The 25,933-nt window shown below is 37.8% G+C and overlaps 1 protein-coding gene across 2 annotated transcripts in view; it reads left to right on the top strand.

Annotated features, from left to right (window-relative positions):
• The first annotated feature begins 1,019 nt into the window (after nt 1-1,019).
• The window catches only part of CHIC1 (cysteine rich hydrophobic domain 1), a 61,851-nt gene continuing 36,937 nt past the window's right edge, over nt 1,020-25,933 (top strand). For both annotated transcript variants that reach the window (XM_039222356.1, XM_039222355.1), the window contains exons 1-2: nt 1,020-1,337; nt 18,768-18,822. In XM_039222356.1, coding sequence (XP_039078287.1) covers nt 1,054-1,337; nt 18,768-18,822 — 339 coding nt within the window. In that variant the 5' untranslated portion in view covers nt 1,020-1,053. The remainder of the gene's footprint in view (nt 1,338-18,767; nt 18,823-25,933) is intronic.

Genomic DNA, 25,933 nt, shown 5'->3' with positions numbered 1-25,933 from the left:
TCATAGGAGTGTTTAAGGGTTAACAGATATTGCATGTGAAAGAGTCTAGGTCAGTGTCTGGAAGATGGATGATATTAATTAATGTTTCTTTAAGTTGGAATGCTCCCTGCACCCCCTCCATGCCCCTCTCCCCTGTGAAACAAACAAAAACAAACACTCTCCAAACTTCAAACATCTTTCAAGAAACAAACCAAAAGGCAACACTCTATAAAGCCTTTCCAAACAACTTCAGACAGGGTAGCCCTTTGTTTAAGAGCACTGGGCTTTTGAAATCAGAAGAGATTCCCAAGTTTAAAACCAGGTCTGCAATTTAGGAACTCCATGACCTTGGGCACATTACTTATCCTCCCTGCAGCTAGGTTTCCCACCTGTAAGACGAGAACATCCTGGTACATAACCTCATTCAGTTGTGAAGTATTTAATGAGAGAGGCACAAAGAGTGCTTAGCACAGTCCCAAGTCCTCTATTAAGTATTACATAGTAGGAATAGAAGTAGTAATAGAAAATTTTCTCTTCAATGAAGTGTTTATAAAAATGCCTCCCAAGGTTGCAAAATTCTGATGCAAAAGTCTTTTAAACTCTAATGCTGAACAAACCTAAGGGATTGGTATATACCTTGTGATATTTAAAGCAAAGTTCTAACCTCACGTTATGGAATATGCATTCCCTGCACGGGAGGTGGGGGAGGAAATAATAGCTGCTACTAATTAATGGGAAATAAAACCAGAAAATACGTCCCAGGGCACGAGCAGCAGAAGCCCAAAGAACAGTATTAAGCACTGCACCCGCAAACCGGGCCTCAATAACTCCCTGGAATTCACCTCTAACGGCCCCCTTCCTTTCGAGCCGCGCAAGCGTACACAGATTTTGTTCCTTTCTCCCTCATGCCCCCGCCTCCAACACCCCTCATCTGCCTCAACACGCAGGCGCATCTCTTCAAATCCCGTCCCTTCCCCGTCTGCTTTCTCTTCATTTCGTTCCCCCTCCTCTTCCAGAACCTCCGCTGGTACAAACTCTTCTCCGCGAGGGTGGCGGCGATCGAGAGGTCACGTGATGAGCATCCTGCTGCCCAACATGGCGGAGTTCGACACCATCTCAGAACTAGAGGAGGAGGAAGAAGAAGCGGCAACGTCGTCGTCGTCGCCGTCGTCGTCGTCGTCGGTATCGGGGCCCGACGACGACCAGGAAGATGAGGAGGAGGACGAAGAAGAGGAGGAGGAAGAAGAGGAAGAAGAGGAGGAGGAGACGCCACCCCCACCTCGGGTAGTGAGTGAGGAGCATCTGCGGAGATGTGCCCCCGATCCTGTATTGGTGCGGGGAGCTGGCCACATCACAGTGTAAGCAAGAGGGGGGCATAGGGTTTGAAAACGCTGAGATTTGTCGACAGAGGCATGAGAAGGTGATCGAGGGGCCTGTGGAGTGGGGGGAGGGCTGACTGAGGCAGTTAGAAAAGGACACCTGGTCTAAATGGAGAAACCGAGGGAGATAGATACAAAGGAAGTGAGGAGATGCACTGACATCAGGTAAAGAGAGAGTATAAGATGGGGAAGCTAGAGGTTTGAGAGCCAGAGGGATAGGAGTAGAAGTGAGTCTCCTTGTTTCTGTGTATGCTGGCAAGTAAATAGTCTTTAAACTGCAGGATGTACCAGAGGATTCTTTACTGCTGAGATTGGTGTGTAGTGTAACACAGTGACTGCTGTGACATGTGACAAGACCTAGGCTTTCTTCAAAACAGAAACATGATATGTTTTGTGAATAATATTATAGAATATCCACCTACCCACATATTCATTCGTCCATTCTTCCTATCTAATCCGTGTATGAATGAATACAGTAATCCTTTCGATGGTTTAATAATTCCGCATTCTGACGTTCTGTAAATATCACAGGTAGAGGTTCAGATTAAGAGGCAGTTGTGAAAAGTAAAAGAGCAATGGATTGAGAGTAAGGACTCTTGGATGTTAGTCCCAGTTTTGCTTCTTACTGGCCCTGTGACCTTGCTCAGGTTGCTTTCTATTCCTGGGCCTTAAATTCTCCATCTGTAAAATGAAGGGTGAGGGTAGATGATTTCCAAAGCCTTTCAGTTCAGAAATAATTTAAGATACCTACAGGAGATTTTGTATGCCCAAATATAAATATGCAGACATTAAATACTTACAGAAATGAGTCTCCCAGGAGCTGAGGCTGATTTTTTGAAAACTTATGCAGAGTGACTTTAAAAAAAAATTGAAATCCTGGATCATATATAAGAAAATAAAAGTAGGAGAGACCTCATAGCATTGTGGTTGCAAAGCAAAAGAAAATTTTAATGCCTCTCTGGGCTTTAAAGAGTGCTTTTTCTTTTTTATGTGCTTGGGCTGTAAATACATGGAAGTTTGAGTGTGTGTCGCGTTCATCCTCTTAACTTTGCTGTCTTTTACTGCATTTTCCTGTCATTGCCTCTAATTTTGATAATGGCTCACCTGGTCCCTTTGACTTTCAATTGAGTTTGTCTTATCAGAAATCATATAATATGCAACACTTCCCCCCCATGTTAGCTTTTAATTTTAACATGTCAAATGTTTTGATTGTAATATACTTTAGTGATCTTTGCATGAAATATGTTAAGAAAGATTTTGAAATTGTGGAAGAGTATGGGGAGATTTTAGACGTGCTTTTTGTTAGGCAATTATTTTAACACAGTTTTTCTTGGTCCAAGAATTTTGCAGATAGACTACAATGATCAGATGCCAGCTTACTGCGCTGTTTTACTTTTATTCCTTTCATGACTAGGGAGACAATTTATTACTCAAACTAATTATGATTCTGGCACCAAAGGTTACTTTCATGTATATTATTTTACATGACTGAACAGAAAAAGGGTTTTTAATCCAGTCTATAATTTTATATTTCAACATTCCACCCCTTCTTATTTTCTAACATTCAGAAAACAGAGGAGGGGCAAGAAAACAGACTTTAAGTTACCAGAAACTTATTCGTGATTCCATTTTATTGTTTACACAATCATGGTGAAGCACTTATCAACCAACTTTCAAATAAAAGCAAAGCACTGACACTTGTCATATCCAGGCCCTTGTGACAGGTGTAATGTCCCTCCCAGCTTAAAAATTCTAGAATTGGGAGTGTGAAGTAGTGGTGCTGGTAGTAACTATTGGTATTAATGGAAGCCTGAAAAGCAGCAAACCAGTACTTGAATCACTAACCAATACATATAGTTTGGAAAGTTATTTGGCTGTATTCTATAAATTCTCTCAACTAAAAAGCACACTGGATGTTAAATGTGTGAGATTTGAAAAAATTAAATGTTTAGAAGAAAGTTCTACTGAATCTGAAGAACTCTCCTTTCTATGGTAATAAAACTTTCCTTACATCAGGTAAAGTAAGATCTTTATGAAAGTTAATCTAATTCTGAGATGTCTAAAATAATCAGCTTCTGTTAAATTTTTTCTGGCATGAGACAGTTGCCCTCTCTGAATGACGCTACCCCACCCCCTTTTCTTCCCATTTTCTGTGCAGTAGCCTAATCTCTAGAGGCCTTTGTTTCCTTTTCAAGGTTTAAAATTTGAGAACCATTGCTTTGAACTCAGTATATTTTTTTTTAAATATTTTTATTTATTTCTAGGAGAGAGAGCGAGCGAGCAGGGGAGTGTCAGAGAGATAGGGAGACACAGACTCTGAAATAGGCTCCTGGCTCCGAGCTGGCAGTCAGCACAGAGCCCGACGCGGGGCTCGAACCCACGAACCGCGAGATCATGACCTAAGCGAAAGTCGGACGCTCAACCGACTAAGCCACCCAGGCGCCCCTGAACTCAGTATGTTTTAAGCCATTATTTTCCCTCTGCACGTTGGCTGTGCATTCCAGTTGCCCCATTTCTGACTCTGATACCACTACTCTAATCTTCTGGGGTAGGTTTTCACATCCTTGAGTCATTTTAACTCTTCCTTCTCCTTGTCCAGTGCCACTCTGTCCCACAATTATGTCATTATATCTTTTTAAATGTCTATTAGATTTTTCATTTTCTCCATTTCTACTGGCACCACTCTAGGTTGCCATCATCTCCACAGTCTGCCACCTCTCGCCACTCCAATCCATCCTGCATGGTGTTCCAAACTAATTTTATTAAAATACAGTTTAATCATCTTACTTTCCTGCTGAAAAACCTCCTGTACTAGATCTTAATTCAGATCTGAATTGTTATGCTCTCTTCTTCCAGCCTCAGAGGTCAAGGAACTCCTTCACTTGTCCAGAGCTCACCACACCTCTTGTGCCTTCTATACCCTTCTCTTCCTGCCTCCTCCCAAATCTTGCTCCATCAGGCAGCCCCATCTTTCTAATATTACCTCTCTCTGCATCAGTCTATAAAAATACTCAGAGTCTCTTTCATTCTTTAAAAACAAAACAGAGGCACCTGGGTGGCTCAGTCGGTTAAGCATCTCAGGTCATGATCTCACAGTTCATGGGTTCAAGCCCTGGGTCAGGCTCTGTGCTGACAGCTAGCTCAGAGCCTGGAGCCTGCTTCAGATTCTGTGTCTCCCTCTCTCTCTGACCCTCCCCTGCTCTTTCTCTCTCTCTGTCTCAGAAATAAAACATGAAAAAAATAAATAAATAAAACAAAGCCTTCCTAGACCTATGGTCCCCTTTAGCTACTGTCTTGTCTTTCTTCCTTCCTTCTCCAAATTTCTTAATAGCTACATTCACCATATCTATTTCCTTTTCACCCCTCTCTAACCTGGATTCTGCCATCATGACCACAAATGGGGGGAACTAGCCTTGTTAAGATCACCACCATGATGACCCTTTGTTGCTACATTAGTGGGATTTTCTCATTCCCTGTCTTTCTGGTCCCCTCTGCTTTATATGATGCTTAAAATGACTCCCTCTTTTTTGGAGGCTTCTGTTCCAGGGGTCACAAACAAGCCTTCAGAGGTAAGACAGGTCACAGAAAATGGTGCAGCATTAATAATGATGGGGCTTTAGTTGAACTGGAAGGTGGTATATGTTTTGCCTAATGATATTCAGATTCTGCGTTTGTAAAAACGTTGTTGCAATCAAACAAACCTAGGAATTCCTTGGCCATTTTACTTTCCTGGGCTCCCTGTATTTTTCTGGCTATTCTTTAACTCTCTCATTCATGGGCTTCTCTTATTCTCTTGACCCTTGAATACCAGAGGTCTCTGAGGTTTTGTTCTCAACTTGCTATTCTCATCTCTGCCTAGATGATCTTATCTTGATTATCATGGTTTCAATTATCTGACATCTCCCAAACATGTATCACTGTGCCAGACTTTACTCAAAACTTCACCTGGGCTTCCTCACCTGACAGCCCACTATCATCCTAAATTCAACATATTCATAACAGAACTCATCCCCCTCACACCCCCTTATACCTCTATCCCAACCCTTTTTTTTTTTTATTTGGAGTTTATTTTATTTTATTTTATTTTTTTTTTTACAAATAGTTTATTGTCAAATTAGTTTCTACATAACACTCAGTGCTCATCCCCAAAGTGCCCTCCTCCATGCCCATCCCCCCCTCCCCCCCCCCTCCCTCCGTCCTCCGTTTTTGTCAGCATTCAAGAGTCTCTCATGGTTTGCCTCTCTCCCTTTCCCCCACCATTTCCGCCCTTCTTCTCCCCCTTGTTCCTCCGTCAAGTTCCTCCTAATCCTCCTATACATGCAAACATACGATATTTGTCCTTCTCTGCCTGACTTATTTCGCTCAGCATAACACCCTCAAGGTCCATCCATGTTGCTACACGTGGCCAGATTTCATTGTTTCTCATTGCCATGTAGTATTCCATGGTATAGATAAACCACATCTTCTTGATCCATTCATCTGTTGATGGACACTTAGGCTCTTTCCATGTTTTAGCTATTGTGGAGAGTGCTGCTATGAACATTGGGGTCCATGTGCTCCTATGCCTCAGCATTTCTGTATCCCTTTATCCCAACCCTTTTTAAAAAATCCCTCCTGTATCTGTTTTTTCCATCTCAGTTAAATGTACCTCCACCTATCCCATTATTTATCTTTGGTTCTTCTTCCTAACTTACACTTACCAGCAAGTAAAATAATATTGGACCTAAAAATTTCTTCTTTTCCTCCCTACTGGCACTTCCCTGATTTGGGCCCCTTTCACCACCCTAACTAATCAACTTGCCTTTATCGTCGTTACCTTCACATCCATTCCCCAGCCTGCTGCTAGATTAAGATACCACTGTACTGCTTAAGACTGTTCTGTGGTTTTCCGCTTACCTGCTGGACAGAATCCAAGCTCCATAACATGGCATATAGAACTGGACCTTGCCTATCTGTCAGCCTAATCTTCTGATATTTCCTCTATGGATCTTGTATTTTCCTGTTTTTAGCATGCTGTTTCTTTTTTTATGTTTATTTTGAGAGAGAAATAGAGCAAGGGATGGGCAGACAGAAAGGGAGAGAGAGAATTCTAAGCAGGCTCCACACTGTCCATGCAGAGCTCAGTGCATGGCTCAATCTCACAAACCATGAGATCACGACCCGAGCTGAAATCAAGAATTGGACTGTTAATTGACTGAGCCACCCAGGTACCCCTGTAGCATGCTGTTTCTTATCTCTTTGCCTCTCCTCCATCTAGAATTCCATTACCCACTACCCTTACCTCAGCTCTCCATATGTTACCATCTCCTGCAAGTCTTCTCTGCCCCCACTAAATTGTAAGCTGCAATGGCAGGAGCAAGTTTTAGTTCCCTCTGAATCTTCATTGCCTAGCATAGTGCTTGACCTGAAGTAGGCAATCAGTGAAAGTAAATTGAAGGAATATTGGTTCACTTTAGTAACACTCAATATGCCTACCATAATGCATGCTATATTACAGGCCCTCAACAAATACTAGTTACTTGACTCATGTGGTAGAGGATACTTGTGTTTCTGAGCAAAGATACTTATGGCTACAATAATATCACCAGTCCCAATGATGGGTGTTATGGTATGGCTTTACCTCTGAAATCTTTGTTAAGGTGTCAGAATACTCCTGTCTATTTTTATCATCTTAACATTTTGGATTTCTAATTAACGTAACAAGATACTAATCTTTTAACATGGAATTAATTATAATTTCTTAAGAAATAGAATGAACTAACCTTACTAATTGTAATTCCAGTTCTGAGAGGATGATGATGATGAATGGATATTTGGGTTTTTTTCCAATTAAAAAATTATATAACAAAATTAACTACACAGATTTGAGTTTATAGAAACAGATATAATGAAATGTCTCTTAGAAATAATACGTGTTTTAGAAATACTATATATCTGGGGGCTCTAACTTAGTACCTACCAGTTTTCTTCTTTATATTCTAAGATAAGTATTTGGATCCCATGTTTTGAAATATGAGGAAAATTCTATCCCATGAGATCTTTTATTTTTAGGCATTATCACAGTCTTTATATTACTTAAAACATAGAGATATTTGCCCTTGATAGTATATCTGTATAGAATTTAGTAGAGAGTTACCAATTCTCAGGGACTTATAAAATTGCCTTATAAAAATTAATCTATAAAAGCTAAAGTTATTGCATATAGAATTGAAAAAAGATGGCCATATTTGCCAAACAGTGCATTTCTGCAAAAACTTAGACAGCACTACAATTATTGGTACTTCTCAAATCAGTTAATGGAATGCCTTTTTGTAAACAACTGTCTTTGAGGAATTACAGTGATGCATTGTTAATATGTGTTTGTATAAAGTAAATATTTTATAAGATTTTAGGATTTCAGAATACTGAAATATGGTAACTTGCCATTTTGCAGTGTTGCAAGACATGATTATTTTCATACAAAAGATTAAAGAGATTTAACTGTAATGTTTTTGAAAATATCTTTGAATTTTATGGCATAGACTTTTTTTCATGGTATAGTAAATAAAGTTCAATGCACACATTTCAGAATTGTTACAATAAGTGCATAGTTTTCTAGTCAAACCATGTTTCTTGTTGGCAGAATTTTGCTAGTTTGATATGTTTTCTTAAATGACCTGAACACATAAAGTTTACATGAAAGTTTAATTTCTATAGGGTTTTCAAAGTTTGGTGTGTAGCAATTCCAAAAGGATTAAAAACAGTGAGGGGTATAGAGAGGGAGAGAAGAGGGAAGAGCAACTAAGAGGACCCATCCTTCTTTGCCTCAGTTTCCTTTACTCCAAAGAATCATACAAGAAATTAAAAATTTGAAGCATTGAAGACACTTAACAAATAAAATACAGTCATTAGGAACTATCAACTAGGACAGCTTCAAACACATAATAGGCTCTATATTTAATGAAGCTGATAAAATGGACAGTGTGAGAAGTTCCCAAGTGCCTATTTGTTTAATGCTGAAAAACTCCACATCTCAACTAATGCCTATCACTAATCAGTAATGGGTAGATGATCTTGTCTAACTTCTGTGGACTCACAGTTCTTAATAATTTGTTTATGAAATAGAGCTGAGGTGTTTATTCAGCAGCAGCTATTTCAATATTTTCCTAGTGGCTGTCAAGTGAAATGTTATGCCTAAGGTTATTTGAGTTAAGTATTCTTTTTAAGTGCCGAGTCTCTTAATGAGGAAAGATAAATTCCTGGTAGGCAGAAATAGTATTGCTACTGCCTTTTAGCCCAAATTATGAGAGTGTATCAGCCCTGGTTTGCCTATCTTTATACGTTTTGAAGTGTATATATATGTGTGTGTGTATATATGTACATGTATACACACACACACACACACACACACATATATGCCATAAAGGAATATTTTAAAAAGTAAAATTACACTTTCTTTACCATTTCTAATATGTGTTTTATATTTTAGAAAAGACAGTCCCTTTATATATTAAAGAAGAAAATTAGTAATATGAATATAGCAAGAATATATTGAGAACTTGGGCACTGGCCTAAGCACCATGGGGGAAAAAAACCCAAAAAATAAAGTACAAGCCATGCTTTACAAAACTAAAAGGAAAATTGCTTTTAAGATACTGATATAGAGCAGCAAAGAATAATGGAAAATATTTTATTAGCTGTTGAATTGTATAGTACAGATTTGAAGTGGCTGTGAGTATTCAGAGAAAGGGGGAATCCATGAAAGTTTGAACATTCAAGGCATTACAGCAGGGGTTGGGACTTGACTTGGTCCTTGAAGGTTGAATAGGATTTAAACTAGGGAGGGGAAGCAAGGGGAATCACCTGAGCAAAGATAGGAGCCAATATAGCAGTTGCAATGGAAAGGAAGGAATTGTTATGAGAATGATTTCAAAGGAACAAAGAACTTGGAGCCACCTCAGAGCAAGCAAGGTGGAAAAAATAGGAGAAGGAAGGTGCAAAACCAATACCAGGGTCTAGGTTGAAGAGAATCAATGTGCCACTGATAGAGACAAGAAATTTGAAAGGGGCTCTAGTTTCCATTGAAAAGATAATATTTAATTTTAGACATGAGTTTATGTGAGGTGGTATTATTTCAGCAAGATATCCAGATGGAAATTTTCAGTATGCAGTTAGAGATGAGGGACCAAAGAATGTTGGAAAATACAGAACTAGAGATATAATTTGATGATCATCAGCATAGAAGTGATGTCAAAGCTATTAAATATTAGATGAACTGTTAAAGCTCCTGTAGAAAGACAAGCAGTTGACTAAATGCTAAATTTTGGGAAAAGGCAAGAATGTTAGAGAGTAAAAGGGTGGGAGAGTGTAAAGCTGCAAAGTCAAGGGAAAAACTTCTAAGAAGAGGACATAAAATTGGCAATAAATAAGACACGATGAACTTGTCTTTCTGAATAAATTTACTCAGTAAGAGATTATTTTCAGTAAAATGACAGCATCATAAGGCAAATTCTGAATGGTTAATAAAGGAGGGAATATTAAAGAAATGGAAATAGGAAAGGAAAGTTCACTTGCCTGGTGACAAATGTAAAGAGAATAGCAAAGCTCAGAAGTTTTAAAATAATAAAAATATTCAATATACTTCAAGGGATACATCTGTCTATATATCCTCTACCTATTTGATATCTAGTAAAAGAATAGCAGCTTGGAAAAGCTGTAATGGCAGCAATCTCTAATGAGGTAGGAACGTATTTTTTTAATTGACATCTAATTACCATACATTGATATATTAGTTTCAGGTGTATAATACAATGATTTAATAGTTCTGTATATTCTCAGTACTTATCAAGATAAGTGTACTATTAATCCCCTATATTCATTTTACCCATTCCCCACCCACCTCCCCTTTAGCATCCAGCAGTTTCTTCTCTGTGTTTAACAGTCTGTTTTTGGTTTGTCTCTTTTTTTCTATATTCATTTATTATGTTTCTTAAATTCCACATATGAGGGAAAGTATATGGTATTCTGTCTTTGTATGACTGACCTATTTCACTTGGCATTATATCCTCTAGGTCTATTTATGCTGTTGCAAATGGCAAGATTTCATTCTTCTTTATGGCTGAGTAATATTCCTGAGTGTGTGTGTGTGTGTGTGTGTGTGTGTGTGTGTGTGTGTGTTAGAGAGAAAGAGAAAAAGAGAGGGAACTTCCTTAGCCATTCATCTATTGCTGGAAACTGGGTGCTTCCATATCTTGGCTCTTGTAAATAATGCTACAATAAACATAGGGTGCATTTATCTTTTCAAATTAGTGGTGGTTTTATTTTGTTTGGTCAAATACCTGCTAGTGGAATTACTGGATCATATGGTAATTCTATTTTTAATCTTGTGATGACCCTCCACACTGTATTCCACAATGGCTGCACCAATGTGCATTCCCACCAACAGTGCACAAGGATTCTTTTTTCTCCATATCCTTGCAGACACTTGTTATTTCTTATCACTTTGATTTTAGCCATTCTCACAAGTGTAAAATAATATTTCATTGTGGTTTTAATTTGTATTTCCCTGAAGATTAGTGATGTTAACCACCTTTTCATGTGTCTGTTGGCCATCTATACGTCTTCTTGGGAAAAATGTCTATTCAGGTCCTCTGCCTATTGTTAATCTGAGTATTTGTTTTTCTGGTGTTGAGTTGTATAAGTTCTCTACATATTTTGGATATTAACCCCTCATTGGATATATGATTTGCAAATATGTTCTCCCATTCAGTAGGTTGCCTTTTAGTTTTGTTGATAATTTCCTTCAATGTGCAAAAACTTGTTATTCTGGTATAGTCCCAAAAGTTTTTCTTTTGTTTCCCTTATCAGAAGAGATATATCTAGAAAACTGTTTCTAAGAGCAATGTCAAAGAAATTATCGCCAATGTTTTCTTCTAGGAATTTTATGATTTCAGGTCTCACATTTAGTTCTTTAATCCATTTTGAGTTTATTTTTATGTGTGGTATAAGTAAGTGATCTGGTTTCATTCTTTTGCATGTAGCTGTCTAGTTTTCCCAGCACCATTTCTCAGAGTCTTTTTCCCATTGTGTATTCTTGCCTCCTTTGTTGGAGATTAATTGACCATACAAGCATGGGTTTATTTCTGGACTCTTGTTCTTTTCCATTGATCTATGTGTCCGTTTTTGTGCCAGTGCCATACTGTTTTGATTACTGTAGCTTTGTAGTATATATTGAAATCTGGGATTGTGATGACTCCACTTTTGTTCTTTTTCAAGATTGCTTTGGCTATCCAGGGTCTTTTATGGTTCCAAACAAATTTTAAAATTAATTGTTCTAGTTCTGTGAAAAATGTTACTGCTATTTTGATAGAGATTGCATTAAATCTGTAGATTGCTTTGGGTACTATGGACATTTTAACCATATCGGTTCTTCCAAGCTGAGCATGAAATATCTTTCCATTTGTTTATATCGTCTTCAAATTTCTTTCATCAATGTATCAGTTTTCTGAGTACACGTCATTCACCTCCTGTGTTACGTTTATTCCTAGGTATTTTATTCTTTTTGATGTAATTGTAAATGGAATTATTTCCTTAATTTCTCCTTCTGTTACTTTCATTATTAGTATACACATGCAAAAGATGTCTGCTTATTAATTTTGTACCCAGTGACTTTATTGAATTCATTGAGCAGTTCTAATAGTTTTTTGGTGAAGTCTTTAGGGTTTCAGTATATATAGTATTGTATCATCTGCAATAGGGAAAGTTTTAAGTCTTCCTTACCAATTTGGATGCCTTTTATTTTTTATATGATTGCTGTGGGTAAAACTTCTAGTACTTTGTTGAATAATAATGGTAAGAGTGGGCCTTCTTGTATTGTTCCTGATCTTAGGGGAAAAGCTCTCAGTTTTTCACCATTGAGGATAATATTAGCTGTAGACCTTTCATATATGGCCTTTATTATATTGAGGTATGTTCCCTTTAAACCTACTTTGTTGAGAATTTTTATCATGAGGGTATGTTCTTCTTTATCAAATGCTTTTTCTTCATTTATTTAGATAATCATATAGTTTATCTGTTTCTCTTGCTGATGAGATGTATCACCTTGAGTGATTTGCAAATATTGAACCACACTTACATCCATGGAATAAATCCCAATTGATTGTGGTGAATGATTTTTTGAAGGTATTGTTAGATTCAGTTTGCTAATAATTTGTTGAGGATTTTTGCATAAATTTTCATCAAAGATACTGTTTTTTTTTTCTATTTTCTTTTTGTAGTGTCATTATCTGGTTTTGGTATTAGGGTAATGCTTGCCTTGTAGGATAAATTTGAAGACTGTCCTTCCTCTTCTATCCTTTGTAATACTTTGAGAAAATAGTATTAACTCTTCTTTAAATTTTTGGTAGAATTCACCTGTGAAATTCATCTGGTCCTAGACTTTAGTGTATTGGAGATTTTTTAATTACTAATTCAATTTCATTGCCGATAATTGGTCTGCCATATTTTGTATTTCTTCCTGCTTCAGTTATGGAGAGTTATATGTTTCTAAGAATTTATCCATTTACTCTAGGTTGTCCAATTTGTTGGCAAATAATCTTTCATAAATTCTCTTACAATCCTTTGTACTTCTGTGGTGTCAGTTATTTCTTCTCTTCATTTCTGCCTTTATTTAATTGTACCCTCTCTCTTCCTTTTTCAATGAGTATGACTAAAGCTTTATCAATTTTCTTGATCTTTTCAAAGAACCAACCCTTGATTTCAATGATCACTTCCATTATTTTCACAGACTCTATTTTTTTTTACTTCTGCTCTCCTCTTTATTATTTCCTTCCTTCTACCAACTTTGGCCTTTGTTTTTGTTTTTCCAGAATCTTTAGGTGTAAGATTATGTTGTTTATTTGAGATTTTCCTTATTTCTTGAGGTGGCCCTCTAATGGCTATAAACTTCCCTCTTAGAACATCCTTTGCTCCATCCCAAAGATTTTGGACCATTACATTTTCATTTTCATTTTCTGATTGTATGTTTTTAATTCCTTTTTGATTTCTTGGCTTCTTTTCTCTCTATTTTGTGTGTATCTATTATAGATGTTTGATTTGCGGTTACTGTTAGGTTCATATATAACATGCACATAGCAATCTATTAATTTGACATCTGCTTAAGTTTGAAGACATTTTAAAAGCACTAAATTTTTATTCCTCCCCCCATGTTTTATGTATATGATGTCGTATTTTAAATCCTTTGATTTTGTGAAACTTTTGACTGATTTTTATTGATAATATTGATTTTACTGTTTTTGTCCTTCAACCTCCATACTGGTTAAAACTGATTAATTGAATACTTTTATTATGTTGTATTTACCTGTGAAATTTTTCCATTCACAGTTTTCTTACTCTTGATAATTGCCTTTTCTTTCCATTCAAAGAATTCCCTTTAATGTTTCTTGTCAGGCTGGTTTCATTGTGATGAACACCTTTAACTTTTGTTTGTCTGGGAAACTGTCTCCTATTCTAAATGATACCCTTGTTGGGTAATGTATTCTTGGTTGCAGATTTTTTCCCTTCAGCACTTTGAATATATCATGCCACTACCTTCTGGCCTGCAAGTTTCTGCTGAAAAATCAGCTGATAGTTTATGGAGTTCCCCTTGTGTATAGCTCTTCTCTGTTTTTTTTTTTAATTCTTTTTATCACTAGTTTTTACCATTTTAATTATTATGTGTCTTGGTGTGCACCTCCTTTGGTTGATTTTGTTCAGGACTCTCTTTTCCTCCTGGATCTGGATATGTTTCCTTCCCTAGATTAAGGACATTTTCAGCTATTATTTCTTCAAATAAGTTTTCTGCCCCCTTATCTCTCTCTTCTTCTTCTGGAATCCCTGTAATGTAAATGTTATTATACTTGATGATGTCAATGAGTTCTCTTAACCTATTCTTGATAATTCTTTTTTCTTTTTGATGTTCACCTTGGTTGCTTCCCATTATTCTGTCTTCCAGGCTGCTGATAAATTCTTCTGTCTCTAATCTGCTATTGATTCCATCTAGTGTATTTTTGTTTCAGTTATTGAGCTTTTCATTTTTGATTGCTTGTTTTTTTATATTTTGTATCTGTTTGTTGAAGGTCTCACTGAGATCCTCCACTCTTTTCCCAAGTCCAATAGATACTTTTATGTCCATTACTTTGAACTGTTTATCAGGCTATTGCTTATCTCCTTTCATTTAGCTCTTTTGTGGTGTGTTTGTCCTGTTCTTTCATTTGGGACATATTCCTCTGTTTCCTCATTTTGTCTCTCTGTGTTTGTTTCTATGCATTAGGAAAGTCAGTTAGGTCTCCTGATCTTGAAAGCAGTGGTCTTATGATAAAGAGGTCCTATTGTGCCCTGTACCAATGTCCCCTGTTTACCAGAACCAGATACATCAGGGGTCTCTCGTATGTGGATTGCATGCAGCCTACTGTTGTTTGTGGCTGGATGGGCAGCATTTGCCTTCAGTCCACTTGGCCACAGTGGCCCACTTTGCCTGTTTTGGGCATGCACAGGGCAGGGTTTGGTCCCTATGCTGTTAAAGGGTCAGTCTGGAGCTACCCTGGGCTTATAGTTAGGTGGTGTCACGAGTCAGACCAGAAATCTGCCCTCCGCTTGTTTGTTGGTATTGTGATCACACCAAACTCCAGGACACTCTGCCTGTGTTATTCCTGGAGAGGCTTTTGTTGGTAGGCAGAGCCTTCATTCAAACCAAATGCCTGCTCCAGTCCATGTGTTGGGGCTGCAGTGACCACAAACTATAGGACCCTCTCTCTGTGCTGCCCCCTGAGGTTTTTGTTGGTGAGCGGGGCCTGGAATCAGATCAGATGCCTACCCCCAATTCATCTGCTGGGGCTACAGAGGCAGTGATCAACAGAGCACTCTGTCTTTCCTGCCAGTTATAAGGTTTGGCTGCTGGTGCTACATTTGAACTGGTGTGTGGTTATCTTTCCCTCTTCTCAAGTAGGAGTCATTTTGGAGTGTGGCTGGATCCTGCCAGGGCTGCTTACAGGATAAGATGTGGCAGGAGCTGCTTTGGGGAGTTCTCCACCTACCCCGCAGGTTGGATGGGGTAGATCCACAGGAGAACACAGGGGCAGGGTGCATGGTGTTAGTAAGGTAGGTGGAGGGTGTTCTCACTGATTTCCACAGGTCTCCTGCTATCTAGGGTGGGGGTGGGGATGATACCCACCAGCTCTTTTTTTCTTGGAAAGTCTCCTTTAGGAGACTTTAGATCCCTTCCCCAGATTAGTAAATAAATCTTCCCGTATATCACAGGTGCTTTTCAAACTTTTGTTTCAATGCTTTATCTCAGTGGGGTTGTTTGTTATGCTATGCTTGTCTCTTTAAGGGCAGGGAGTCAGTTTCCTGTTGCCTTTTGGCTCGCTCATAGCTAATCCTGCTGATTTTTAAAGTACCCAAAATTAAGCCTCACTGTATTTCAAAGCTAAATATTATGGGGACTTCTCTTCCCAGTGTAAGTCCCTGGGTCTGAGATATTTGGTAAGGGTCCTGCTCCTCTCACTTCTCAGTGCTTGTGGTGTCCTATCCATTTGCGGTTAGCTGCACCGGGAGTTTAGTTCCTGACCTGTCTCTGCCCTTCCTACCCTTTCCAAGTGTGGCCTCTTCTCTATAGTTAACTGTGAAAAGTCTGTTGTGCCAATCTTCTGGTCGTTTTCTGGGTTCATTGCACTGATATGGCTGTTATCTAGGTGTATCTGTAGGATGAGGTGGGATTCAGATCTTCCTACTCCACCATCTTCCCAGACTCTAAATCAGGAACATATTACTGACATCACATCTAAAAGTGTTCAGAGAAGATATGGAAATAGAGCTCTAGTTTAAAATGTATGTCTCCTTTAAAAAATGAAACCTATGGGGCGCCTGGGTGGCTTAGTCGGTTAAGCGTCCGACTTTTGCTTAGGTCATGATCTCGTGGTTCGTGGGTTCGAGCCCCGCGTCGGGCTCTGTGCTGACTGCCAGCTCAGAGCCTGGAGCCTGTTTCAGTCTGTGACTCCCTCTCTCTGACCCTCCCCTGCTCACGCTGTCTCTCTCTCTCTCTCTCCCCTAGAAATAAATAAAACATTAAAAAAAAAATAAAAAAAATTTAAAAAGACAGAAAGAACTTAAAGATCAGAATTTGAATTTTGGTCCTCCCCATCTTACTAGATACATGACTTGGGGCAAAGTCATTTAATTGGTTTTTGAAAAAAAAATCTTAGTGACAGCTTCCTTGTTTATAAGAGGGGGATGATTACCATTCTTGCAGGGTTGTAAACATTAGAAGTAATGTGTTTATCTAGCACAGTGTCTATCTAGCCCATGGTAAGTGGTAGCTAATGGTAACTGTCATCGTTATTGCCTGTTTCACCAAGAGTTCCCAGTAAATATTCCTGTTTTTTCATTTTTGCTTACAATCCATCATCCATTAATAATGTTACATTACATTACACTACACTACACTATACTTTATTTTTTTAATGTTTTATTTATTTCTGAGAGAGAGAGAGAGAAAGAGAGAGAGAGACAGAGTGAGCAGGGGAGGGTCAGAGGCAGAGGAAGATACAGATTCTGAAACAGGATCCAGGCTCTGAGCTGGCAGTCAGCACAGAGTCCGACGCGGGGCTTGAACCCGCGAACTGTGAGATCATGACCTGAGCTGAAGTCGATGCTTAACCGACTGAGCCACACAGGTGCCCCAACTATACTATACTTTAAAAGTATAGTCACTATGATATATCATCTAAGATGCAGAAAATGACCTTTGTTATCCCTACTGAAATCAACAACAAGTAGGTGATTAACGGGTAGTAAAATTCATCTTGAGTTCTTAAAACAGACTTCAGTGAGCTTACTTGAAGAGAGTCAGAGCTTTCAAGACTGAGACCTGTTTTCTGAAAACTAATTGAGTGTTTGTTTACATGAAAACCATCCATAAAGATCAAACTTTGAGTATCTGAATACTAATTGATCATAAGTTTTCAAACTATAGTTCCAAAGGTTATTCACTTTTATTAGGAAAATTTCATATATGCATAAAAGTAGATAGAATAGTATAATCCACTCCTACATACTACCAATCAGCCAGTTCTTTTTTTTTTTTTAGATTTTAGCTGTACAGTTTAATCAGTTTTGAGAAATATACACACCAATGTAACCAACACAACAATCAAGATAGAGAACACACCCATCAACCAAAAAGGTTACCTCATGCTACTTTCTGGTTAAGTTCAACCCACCGCAGCCAGGCACTGGTTTGATTTCTATCACCTCAGATTGGTTTTGTTTGTGATAGCATATCATATAAATGAGTTTGTTGATATGTGTTCTTTTGTGTGTGGCTTCTCTCACTTGCCAATGTTTTTGAGATCCATCAAGGTTATTATGTGTATAAATAGTTCATTCATTTTTATTGCTGATTTGTGCTCCATCATTTGTTTATGCATTGACCTGTTGGTGGACATCTAGGCTGTTTCCAGTTTGGAGCTATTATGAATAAAGCTGCTATAAGCATTCTTACATAAACTTTTTTGTAGACATATGTTTTCTTTTTGTTTTTTAAGTTGTTTATTATTATTATTATTATTATTTTGAGGGAGAGCGAGCAAGCATGTGCAGGTAAGGGCAGAGAGAGGAGAGAGAAAATCCCAAGCAGGCTCTGCACTGCTAGCACAGAGCCCAATGCAGGGACTCTATCCCACAAACCGTGGGATCATGACCTGAGCCAAGATCAAGAGTTGGATACTTAACCAAATGAGCCACCCAAGTGCCCCAACATATGTTTTCTTTCTCTTGGATGAGTACCCAAGAACAAGATTAATGGATCGTTGGGTGGATCTATGTATAACATTTTAAGAAGCTTCCCAACAGACTTCCAACATGGTTGTGTAATTTTATATTCCCAATTACTCCATAATCTCACTTGGTGGACCCACGCAAGTGTGAAACCTACTTAAAAAAGAAAAAGAAGAAAAAGAAACATATATAAAGAATAATAAAATTAGGTGAAAGATTTGAACAGAAACTACACTAAAATATATATATGAATAGTCAATAGACACCTTACAAGATACCAATCAGCCAGTTCTAATAGTTATCAACTGAAATGAGGTTTAACAGAAACATTTCAATCAAAAATTTTGGTTCCAGTTCTAATTTGTTATTGTTTAATCCCATATTGTGCCTTGACGTAGTTAGAATCCTTCTTTGAGATTTGCACCTTAAGTTTCTTTTACTGTTAATTCAGATTAATAGTTAAAGATTTATATTCTATAAATATTGTAAAGTTATTTTTAAGACATATTTTTAAATCACAGCATCAAAACAGAAGTGCATGGCTTTGTAACAGGAAAAGGGAGGGGGTAAAGAGTTAAATATGCTGAGTAGAATATATATTTTTTCTTTGTTTTTAAGGTTTGGCTTGAGCAACAAGTTTGATACTGAATTTCCCTCCATTCTAACAGGGAAGGTAAGTGAGAATTTGTTTTATAGCTGATTTAGTGTTATGACAAATGCTTTGACTCACTTGTAATGAAATCTAATAATGAGACCAGAGTTCCTGGAGGCTGTGTCATTAGTGACTGAAAGCTGTCACCATGACTCCTAGCCTATGACCATTTATCTTGTTCATTGTCCATTAATGCTGGCCATTAATTACTTAATTGTTCAGTTTTCTCAGTTTTGTCTTTAGTCTCAGCATTAGTAGCTATAATATTTTTCATTTATATCAATAATCCCAATGTTTTTATAGTTAACAAAGTTATCATTGTTTATCTTTTTATCACTCTATTTTTAAAGTGTCCTGCAGTATGATTTGTTATACATCAAAAGAATCAGATGTTTGGTTAGACATTTTTATGCCTTTTTAGATAGTTTGAGTTTCTAAAATTGGATTCACGGCAATAAATTATTACCTTTCTGTTCCCTGGCTTTTCTATATTCAGTAGTATGTTCAGCTTGAGGCTCAGTATTCAAAGATTTTCTAGGATTTAAACCTATGTTTGGAAAGTCCTCTTACAACAATAATGCTAACTTGTAGGTCCAAAGGAAAAGGCTCTAAGGCAAAAAGTTATTTTCACATTTGTAACTGGAGGAAATGTAGATGAAAGAGAAAGGCTATTATATTACAAAATACTTAATAATTTCCAAATGGTTAATAGCTGAATGCTTTTTGTATTTTGAAGCCTGGGATTTAATACTGTTCTGTTCAGTTTTAGTACTAGAACAATGCTATTTGTCAGTGTCAATTTGGGTCAGATTTTAAAATAATTCAATTCCCTAAAGGGCTTTTATGCTATTTTATTGTTAATTTTTCTCATATTGTTAGTGAGAAGAGCAAGGTGCAAATCGTATCTACAGTATGTGTAATAAAGGAGAGAAGTAAGCACATTAATAATTGTATAAAGAAATTCTAGAAGGGTACACAAAGAACTAAATAAAAGTGTCTAACCTTGATGGGAGAAAGGGAATGAGATGGATGGAGGCAAAGGTAAGGATCAGACCATTTTTCGAGTATATTTTAGTGTTGTTTTGATTTTTGAACTATGTTACTATATTACGTATTCAAACCTAAGTTTAATTTGTCCTCTCATTCTAAACTCTGAGAATGAGGTAAAATACATCTAATATTGGCTGTTTTTCTTCATGATACATTTTCCAGCTGCTTAATTTTCACTTTTGGCCAAATCCCACTCTTCTGCCCAGCTTTATTAGAAGGTGGTCGGGAAGGGGCGCCTGGGTGGCTTAGTCGGTTAAGCGTCCGACTTTCGCTTAGGTCATGATCTCGCGGTTCGTGGGTTCGAGCCCCGCGTCAGGCTCTGTGCTGGCTGCCAGCTCAGAGCCTGGAGCCTGCTTCAGTCTGTGACTCCCTCTTTCTCTGACCCTCCCCTGCTCACGCTGTCTCTCTCTATCTCTCCTAGAAATAAATAAAACATTAAAAAAAAAAAAAAAGAAGGTGGTCGGGAAGAGAAAAACAGCAGACCTATTTCTTTTTTCAAGGGTTATCACTAAAATTATAAGAAATTCTATTTCAGTTAACCCTGAGAGGTACTTTATACTTTATTTTCTTCCTTTACCCCCTGAAAAATGGGACCTAGCTAGAAATGGTATAGAGTGGTTAAACTTTGACATCAGTTCTGGGTTTTAATACAAGGTCTGTCACTTACTGGCTTTGTGGCCTTGGGCAAGCCACTTCTCTGAGCCTTAGTTCTTAATGTGAAAAATAGAGATGATGATGATAATAGTAACTCAGTTCTTGTCATAAGGATTAATTGAAAGAACATATATAAAACTTCTGGTATATTGTCAGGTACTTATTAGTTTCCCAGTATAAGCTTTTGGTTGTTTTTGACCAGTTTTCATCAGTGTATCCCAGTTTCATCCTCATTATTTATTTCTCCAATATTTTTCTTACCAATTTTCAATTTTTACCTGCTTTTGCTACTGTTACATTCTTTATTTAAGTAATAGTTTATTTACTGTTCCCACTAATAATCTGCCCTTTTAACTATTGATTTTTCTATCTCTCCTAAGGTTTAATATCAAATCAGTCCATAAAATTAAGCAGCTGGAAATAGTCCCTAGCTAAGTTAACAGAAAATATGTGTCCTTTTACCTTTTTAGGATAAAGGAGCCCTTTGGTTTGAGGTTTTGGCCTCACTCTCTAGAATGTTCTACCTTCCTATCCTGATCATTTAGAATAATTTGCCAATTGAAGCAGCAGTTAAAACTTACAATTGTTTTATATGAATTAATTATAAATCTGTTTTCTAAAAGAAAAATAGCTGCGGAAAAATCTCTTGAATAGTAATGTATTTGTGGAAAGATGACAAATTCAATATTAAAGAAAATGTGAATTAAAACATCTCCAATGGAAAACTTGTTCTTTATGTTTCTCTGGTATTGCTGCGTGTGTTGTCTGGGCAGTTGCATCCAGTTTTATTATTGGTTTGGTTTTTAAAACCTTGAATTATAAGTCCAAGGAATTCTAGAAAATGAATAATCAAAAATATTTCAGAGCATAGAGTTCCCAGGCACAAAATTTGTCCATCTTTGAAATTGGCCAGTTTTATATGCTCAAGCAATCTTCTAAATATTTGTTCACACTTCTTCATTTCTTTCCAGGCCTTCTAAAATTAAAAACTCCACCATCGCAAAAGATAGTATTGTTTTTTTTTTTTCTTGTTTTTTTTACAAATAGTTTCTTGTCAAATTAGTTTCTACATAACACTCAGTGCTCATCCCCAAAGTGCCCTCCTCCATGCCCATCCCCCCCTCCCCCCCACATCCATCAGTCCTCAGTTTTTGTCAGCATTCAAGAGTCTCTCATGGTTTGCCTCTCTCCCTTTCCCCCACCATTTCCGCCCTTCTTCTCCCCCTTGTTCCTCCGTCAAGTTCCTCCTAATCCTCCTATACGTGCAAACATATGATATTTGTCCTTCTCTGCCTGACTTATTTCGCTCAGCATAACACCCTCAAGGTCCATCCATGTTGCTACACATGGCCAGATTTCATTGTTTCTCATTGCCATGTAGTATTCCATGGTATAGATAAACCACATCTTCTTGATCCATTCATCTGTTGATGGACACTTAGGCTCTTTCCATGTTTTAGCTATTGTGGAGAGTGCTGCTATGAACATTGGGGTACATGTGCTCCTATGCCTCAGCATTTCTGTATCCCTTGGGTAAATTCCTAGCAGTGCTATTGCTGGGTCATAAGGGAGTTCTATTGTTAGTTTCCTGAGGAACCTCCACACTGTTTTCCAGAGGGGCTGTACCAGTTTACATTCCCACCAACAGTGTAGGAGGGTGCCCGTTTCTCCACATCCTCGCCAGCATCTAGAGTTCTCTGATTTGCTCATTTTAGCCACTCTGACTGGCGTGAGGTGGTATCTCAGTGTGGTTTTGATTTGTATTTCCCTGATGAGGAGGGATGCTGAGCATCGTTTCATGTGTCTGTTGGCCATCTGGATGTCCTCTTTGGAGAAGTGTCTGTTCATGTCTTCTGCCCATTTCTTCACTGGGTTGTTTGTTTTTCGGGCGTGTAGTTTGGTGAGTTCCTTATAGATTCTGGATATTAACCCTTTATCTGATATGTCATTTGCAACTATCTTTTCCCATTCCGTTGGTTGCCTATTAATTTTCTGGGTTGTTTCCTTGGCTGTGCAGAAGCTTTTAATCTTGATGAGGTCCCAACAGTTTATTTTTGCTCTTGATTCCCTTGCTTTTGGGGATGTGTCAAGTAAGAAGTTGCTGCGGTGGAGGTCAAGGAGGTTGTTTCCTGCTTTCTCCTCTAGGGTGTTGATAGTTTCCTGTCTCACGTTCAGGTCCTTTATCCATTTTGAGTTGATTTTTGTGCATGGTGTGAGAAAATGATCTAGTTTCATTCTTCTGCATGTTGCTGTCCAGTTCTCCCAACACCATCTGTTAAAAAGGCTGTCTTTTTTCCATTGGATATTCTTTCCTGCTTTGTCAAAGATCAGTTGGCTGTATACTTTTGGGTCCACTTCTGAGTTCTCAATTCTGTTCCATTGGTCTATGTGTCTGTTTTTGTGCCAATACCATACTGTCTTGAGGATGACAGCTTTGTAGTAGAGGCTGAAGTCTGGGATGGTGATACCTCCCGTTTTGGTTTTATTTTTCAGTATTACTTTGGCTATTCGGGGTCTTTTGTGGTTCCATACAAATTTTTGGATAGTTTGTTCTAGTTTTGAGAAGTATGCTGGTGCAATTTTGATTGGAATTGCATTGAATGTGTAGAGTGCTTTAGGTAGTAATGACATCTTAACTATATTTATTCTTCCTATCCATGAGCATGGAATGTTTTTCCATTTCTTTGTGTCTTCTTCAATTTCCTTCATAAGTTTTCTATAGTTTTCATCATACAGATCTCTTGTATCCTTGGTTAGGTTTATTCCGAGGTATTTTATGGTTTTTTGTGCAATTGTGAATGGGATCAGTTTCTTGATTTCTCTTTCTGTTGCTTCATTATTGGTGTATAAAAATGCAACCGATTTCTGTACGTTGATTTTGTACCCTGCAACTTGGCTGAATTCTTGGATCAGTTCTAGTAGGCTTCTGGTGGAGTCTGTCGGGTTTTCTATGTAGAGTATCATGTCATCTGCGAAGAGTGAAAGTTTGACTTCCTCTTTGCCAATTCTGATGCCTTTGATTTCCTTTTGTTGTCTGATGGCTGATGCTAGGACTTCCAGCACTATGTTAAACAACAGTGGTGAGAGTGGACATCCCTGTCGTGTTCCTGATCTCAGGGGGAAAGCTCTCAGTTTTTCCCCGTTGAGGATGATGTTAGCTGAAGGCTTCTCATAGATGGCTTTGATGATGTTTAAGTAGGTTCCTTCTATCCCAACTTTCTCGAGAGTCTTTATTAAGAAGGGATGCTGTATTTTGTCAAATGCTTTTTCTGCATCTATTGACAGGATCATATGGTTTTTATCTTTTCTTTTATTGATATGATGGATCACATTGATTGATTTGCGAATGTTGAACCAGCCCTGTAACCCAGGAATGAATCCCACTTGATCTTGGTGGATGATTCTTTTGATATGCTGCTGGATTCGATTTGCAAGGATCTTGTTGAGAATTTTTGCATCCGTATTCATCAAGGATATTGGCCTATAGTTCTCTTTTTTTGCTGGATCTCTGTCTGGCTTGGGAATCAGAGTGATGCTGGCTTCATAAAATGAGTCCGGGAGTTTTCCTTCGACTTCTATTTTTTGGAATAGCTTGAGAAGAATTGGGATTAATTCTGTTTTAAATGTCTGGTAGAATTCCCCAGGGAAACCATCAGGTCCAGGGCTCTTATTTGTTGGGAGATTTTTGATCACTGATTCGATTTCTTCACTCGTTATGGGTCTGTTCAGGTTTTCTATTTCTTCCCGTGTGAATTTTGGTAGTGAGTGTGTGTTTAGGAATTTGTCCATTTCTTCTAAGTTGTCCAATTTGTTGGCATATAATTTTTCATAGTATTCCCTGATAATTGCTTGTATTTCTGAGGGGTTGGTTGTAATAAGTCCATTTTCATTCATAATTTTGTCTATTTGGGTGCTCTCTCTTTTCTTTTTGATAAGCCTGGCTAGAGGTTTGTCAATTTTGTTTACTTTTTCAAAAAACCAACTCTTGGTTTCATTGATCTGTTCAATTGTTTCTTTGGTCTCTATGTTGTTTATTTCTGCTCTAATTTTTACTATTTCTCTTCTTCTACTGGGTTTAGGGCGTTCTTGTTGCTCTGCCTCTAGCTCCTTTAGGTGAGCTGTTAGATTTTGGACTTGTGCTTTTTCTAATCTCTTGAAATAGGCCTGGAGAGCAATGTACTTTCCTCTTAGGACTGCCTTGGCCGCATCCCATAGATTTTGAATTGTTGTGTTTTCATTTTCATTTGTTTCCATATATTTTTTAATTTCCTCTCTAATTGCCTGATTGGCCCATTCATTCTTTAGAAGGGTGTTCTTTAACCTCCATGTTTTTGGCGGTTTTCCAGACTTCTTCCTGTAATTGATTTCAAGTTTCAAAGCATTGTGATCTGACAGTGTGCATGGTATGATCTCTATTCTTTTATATTTATTGAGGGCTGCTTTATGTCCCAGTATGTGATCTATCTTGGAGAATGTGCCATGCGCACTTGAGAAGAAAGTAAATTCCCTGGCCTCAGGATGTAAAGTTCTAAATATATCCGTCAGATCCATCTGGTCCAATGTGTCTTTCAAGTCCATTATTTCTTTAGTGATTTTCTGTCTGGTTGACCTATCCATTGCTGTAAGCGGAGTATTAAAGTCCCCTGCTATTAGCACATTCTTATCTATAAGCTTGTTTCTGTTTGTGATTAATTGTTTTAGATATTTAGGTGCTCCCATATTCGGTGCGTAGACATTTATGATTGTTAGTTCTTCCTGATGGATGGACCCTGTAATTATTATGTAGTGCCCTTCTTCATCTCTTGTGATTGTCTTTAATTTAAAGTCCAGTTTGTCTGATATAAGTATCGCTACTCCGGCTTTCTTTTGATTTCCTGTAGCATGATATATATTTCTCCATCCCCTTACTTTTAATCTGAAGGTATCTTCCCGTCTAAAATGAGTTTCTTGTAGACAGCATATTGATGGATTTTGTTTTTTAATCCATTCTGCTACCCTATGTCTTTTGATTGGAGCATTCAGCCCATTTACATTCAGTGTTATTATTGAAATATGTGGGTTTAGAGTCTTTGTATCTTTTGTAGGGTTCATGTTTGTGGTGGTGTCTCTGGTATCTTTGTTCCTTGCAACCTTTCCTTCAGAGCATCCCCCTCAGGATTTCTTGTAGGGCTGGCTTCGTGGTGACAAATTCTTTCAATTTCTGTTTATTTGGAAAGGTTTTTATCTCTCCTTCTATTTTGAATGACAGGCTTGCTGGATAGAGGATTCTTGGCTGCATATTTTTACCGTTCATCACATTGAAGATTTCCTGCCATTCCTTTCTAGCCTGCCAAGTTTCAGTAGATAGGTCTGTCACCACTCTGATAGGTTTCCCTTTGTATGTTAGGGCCCTTTTCTCCCTAGCTGCTTTCAAAATTCTCTCTTTGTC

The sequence above is a fragment of the Hyaena hyaena genome, unplaced genomic scaffold, assembly GCF_003009895.1.
Source record: "Hyaena hyaena isolate Hyena2069 unplaced genomic scaffold, ASM300989v1 scaffold_1115, whole genome shotgun sequence".
Lineage (NCBI taxonomy): Eukaryota > Metazoa > Chordata > Mammalia > Carnivora > Hyaenidae > Hyaena > Hyaena hyaena.
This window is presented reverse-complemented; position numbering and strand designations above follow the sequence as displayed.